Genomic DNA, 4,613 nt, shown 5'->3' on the forward strand with positions numbered 1-4,613 from the left:
TTAAAAAATGTAAGTATGTATTGTGGAGAGAAAAATCTGATGAGTAAATCTGAGTTAAAAGATTTTATTGGGAGAGTGAAGGAGACTAAAGGCTCAGGAAAGAAATTGTTCAGTACAACCGTAGCATCTTGTAGCTTGAGAGCAAAAGAACTTGATGGTACCTGCCTGCCACTGCCTACCACTACCGACCGTTCTGACCATGGATACAATAGAAGGCCCCAGTTAAAACAGGAGAAAAATGTAGACCAAAACTCAAATTCATAAAAAAAGACCAGACTTACTAGACTGGTGGACTAGAGGAACTCCTAAGTCTATTGCCCTAAGACACCCTTTTAACTTGGAACTGAAGCAACTCCTAGAGGTCATCGATAGCCAGATAATAGATTGGCCTATAGAATAAACAAACTCGTGGGGAAAGTGCTCCTTTTCACATTCAACTGTATGAGACCAAATGAACAATGTTTACTCAGAAGCAAAGAGGAAAAGGCAAGAAGGGCAGGGAGACTGGCTAGATGGAAATGGGGTAGGTGGAGTGGATATGGTGAGAGTGCTGACATTTCTGGGACTATAACCAATGTCATGAAATATTCATGTATGAATTGTTGAATGGGAATCTAATTTGCTGTGTAAACTTTCACCTGAGACACACAAACACACAGAGATTTTGCGCAGAAACTGTTCAGCGAGCAGGGAGCACACTTCTGGAGAGATGAGCTCCTCACATTATAATTTTGATCAGTTTGTATACTGTACTATTAAAAGCTGGATGCCGTTCATTAGCTTGGTGTAATTTCACAGTAAAATCTATGAAAGTCAGAACATGTTTAAGGTGGAAGTCAGAGAAAGAAAATGCAAATATTTTCTATTAAAATGAGCGATAGAAAAGTGATACGATTGCACCCTGTCAAAGGCGGAAAACTGGCAAGACGCAGAAGAACAAGGTAGTCCCATTGAGTTCTGGCTCTCACAAGTTTCACCGTATTTAATGCCTATCCTGCTTAGGTTAAAACTTTGGAAGATGCAGAGATGAACAAGACATGGATGGCTCCTGCTACCAAGAAAAGGTGAGTTCAGTGAGGGAGATGAGACATACAAACTGATGTAAAGAGTTAACTAGGCTGAATAGGCTTTGTGCCAGAACCTGTCTCAGATGTGTTAAAGTCTTGCTAGTCAAAGTCCTGTCTGTGGACAGAATGTTTTGTATTACTGGAGGATAGTCAAGTAAAGATTCTCAGGCTCTAACCATTGTTTACTGAATTAGAATCTGAATTTTAACATTTTTTCAGGTGATCCATAGGTACATTAAAGTTTGAGAAACACATAGTATATGGTATTTATTCTTAACAGTTTTATGACTTAACTGTAACTGGAGTTTGAAGGGCATGGGCATGATGAAATAGAGGTTATCTTGTCTGAGAATAAACTCTTAATGATAGGATCTTTTTATGGACCTATTCTACTCCCAAGGAGCTCTGGTGGCACAGTGATTAAGGTATTTGCTAACCAAAAGTTCAGTGGTTCTGTGGGAGAAAGATAAGGCAGTCTCCTTCTGTAAGGATTTATAGCCTGAGAAACCCTATTCGGGTCACTATGAGTCAGAATCAATTCAATGGCAGTGAGTATTCCATTCCTATATTTGATTTTGAGCTCTGATCAGACTTTTGGGGAATTCACTCAAGTTAACTGTGATGATTAAGGTTGTGTGTCAATTTCGCTGGGTCTTGATTCTCAGTGGTTTGGTGATTATGATGTAGTTTATCAGTTATGTAATGATGTAGTCATTACATATATATAATGTTATGATGTAATATAATCATCTCCATGATGAGACCTGCTACGAGCAGCCTGTCAGTTAAAAGGAAGTTTTCTCCAGGGTGGCTTGCATCCAATAATACATGGAAGTGCTAGCAAAGCTTTCTGGCTTTATGCTTGATCTGGATCCTGCATCTGGCTCATTATCATCTGATATCTGGTTCTTTGGACTTGAGCCAGTGGCCTACACTATTGCCTGCCAGTTTTGAGATTTGTTAGCCTCTGTAGCCTGTGAACCAGCAGTCTGCTGTCTTACTTGACAGTCCTGGATTCATCAACTTCTGAAGCCAACAACCTGCTGCCTGATAGGCACATCTTGGATTCATCAGCCCCTGTAGCTGTGTGAATCAGGAGAAGCCTCCAGCCTGATGTCTAACTCATGGACATGGGACTTGCCAGCCTCTACAACAGTGTGAGCCATTTCCTTGAGATAAATCTCTCTCTCTCTCTCTCTCTCTCCCTCAGCTTCACTGATTTAGCTTCTCTAGAGAACCCAGCGTAAGACACTTAACTACACTCATGAAAGACTGATGTGCAAACTTGAATAGATTCATTAATTTAAATAGGGCTATGTTGATACATTGATCACAAAGCTGATTTGTGTAAGGTAAAATACAGTTTTATGGGTATTAAGCTTTTGGGGATGGTGAATTTATATTTTAGAAGTTGCTGCATGAGCATGGAATCATACAAAAAAAAAAAAAGATATTTTTGAAAGATAATTCTGACCTATAAGCTCTCAGAGGGCAGAGATCAATTCTGTGATCTAGCGCATGGTAGGTGCTCAATAAATATTTGTTGAATTCAGATAATTTGAATTAATCAAAGGTGCTATATATTTTAATCAAAACATTACTACCTGTTTCCCAAAAATGTCTACCTAAAAGTACATAAAACTAGTTTTAGTTTATATTTTCTTTTCTTTACAAGTAAGCTATATATTTCTATTTAATCTAGCACAACAAAGTTTTATTTCTTCTTCAGAATACCAAGATATTAACTTTAAAACAAAAAAACCTTCTTTGTAGAAACATTCATGTTTTAAATTGTTCATCTTTCATCTTGAAATTTATTTAAGTAGCAAAGGAAGAATAAGTTTCTGGGAAGTCATCATTTACAGTAATTCTTCCTCATTTAGAGATCATCTCGGGTATAATTATTGAGAATATTGGGGAGAAAATTAAATCTATTACAAGGCCTATTATGTTCATTTTATAAAATTGTAATAGATGGTATGTTGTTGTTGTTATGTGCCGTCAAGTTGGACCAACTCAGTGACCCCTCCTTGGGTTTCTGAGGCAGTATCACTCCGAAAGTAGATTGCCCCATCTTCCTTCCCAGGAGTGGCTGGTGGGTTTGACTGTCAGCCTTCTGGTTAGCAGTCAAGTGCCTTAGGCACTAAGCTACCAGAGCTCCCAATACGTGGTATACATTTAAGCTATTAGGCTTATTTATGGTATTGTACTTGCGGTGATTTGCTTGATGTGCCCCTCCTAGCCATTGTCCTCCATTCTGTCATGTATTGTAAATCCTATTATCCATGCCTGTTTGGGGTGGTGTGGTAGTTTAGGTCAGGTATCAACTTGGCTGGACAGCTGGTAGTAGTCGTTCCCTATGTTGTTGTTGTTGTTGTTGTTGTGTGCCGCCAGTCAGACCCGACTCATAGCGACCCCTCCTTGGGTTTCCGAGGCAGTATCACTATGGAAGTAGATTGCCCCATCTTCCTTCCGAGGAGTGGCTGGTGAATTTGAACCGCCAGCCTTCTGGTTAGCAGTCAAGTGCCTTAGGCACTACAACTGGCATTCGGCTTGGTGATGGGATTTGCCTTGAGCTGCTGATTGTTAAAGCCGTCCTCTTAGGTTATTTCTGTTGGGGCAACACAGGTGGAATGTATTTTGAGTTCTGCCTTGCTGGAGGATATAATTCACATCACTACCCTTAGCGTCCTTGAGAGTATATCTATGAATCTCCTGGGAAGGTTCGCTTTCCTCTTGCTCTGGTTTTGTGCTTTGGCTCATCCTCATCTTACCCCTGGATCAGAGTAGCCGTCATCTGATCTGCTGATTGAGGTTCATCAAACCCCGAGAATTGGGAGGATCCTCCAGACCCACTCATGGACCTGGGACTCGTCAGCCTGCCAGCCTCCACCACTATGTGAGACAATCCCTTGGGTGTCTGTGAGTTCTGTGAGGCGTTACAGTGAAATACAGAAGCCTTAAGATGGGAGAAATTACTGGAAGAAGGAAGAGGAGGAGTTAATTTCTGAAATGATGGAGTGGCATGGTAGTTTGGACATTTGGGACATTTTTAACCTCTGCTTCATGGGGACTGGCCTTGTGCTGATCTTTCTGAGAGAAATTGTTCAAGCAGTACTTTAATAGTGTAATTTTTTGTTTTTTCTAAATAAAAAATATACAACTGTATTTGCTAAAAAGGAAAATTTTTTGAATCAAGTTAAATTTAAACATCCCTTTCAGTGTTACTTATTTTCCTGAAAAGAAAATGTTTAAAATGGGATAGGAAATTTATTTTTGAAGTTTTAGAATTTCTGTAAAGTTTCCTCAGTCAGAACATTTTTGTTTTCTCCTTTCCCTTCTGTTTTGTTTGATTAGTTTACCTGAATAATAATAATAAAAAACAGACAAACTCACTACTATCGAGTTGATTCCAAGTCATAGCCACCCCCTCTAACTCAGAGAAAAACTGGACAGAAATTTATCTCTAATCTATAAAAATTTGTCAAAATTAATAATTTGAGAAATCAAATGGAAATGTTGAGTACATTCAAAATGAAAAAAAAA

The 4,613-nt window shown here is 39.0% G+C and overlaps 1 protein-coding gene across 1 annotated transcript in view; it reads left to right on the forward strand.

Annotated features, from left to right (window-relative positions):
* The first annotated feature begins 451 nt into the window (after positions 1-451).
* The window catches only part of EFCAB2 (EF-hand calcium binding domain 2), a 312,984-nt gene continuing 308,822 nt past the window's right edge, over positions 452-4,613 (forward strand). Inside the window, exons 1-2 of the mRNA XM_007949158.2 lie at positions 452-541; positions 1,003-1,064. Of these exons, the coding sequence (XP_007947349.2) occupies positions 452-541; positions 1,003-1,064 (152 nt within the window). The remainder of the gene's footprint in view (positions 542-1,002; positions 1,065-4,613) is intronic.

Source organism: Orycteropus afer, unplaced genomic scaffold (assembly GCF_000298275.1).
Source record: "Orycteropus afer afer isolate SDZICR_OR568_19922 unplaced genomic scaffold, OryAfe1.0 scaffold00239, whole genome shotgun sequence".
Lineage (NCBI taxonomy): Eukaryota > Metazoa > Chordata > Mammalia > Tubulidentata > Orycteropodidae > Orycteropus > Orycteropus afer.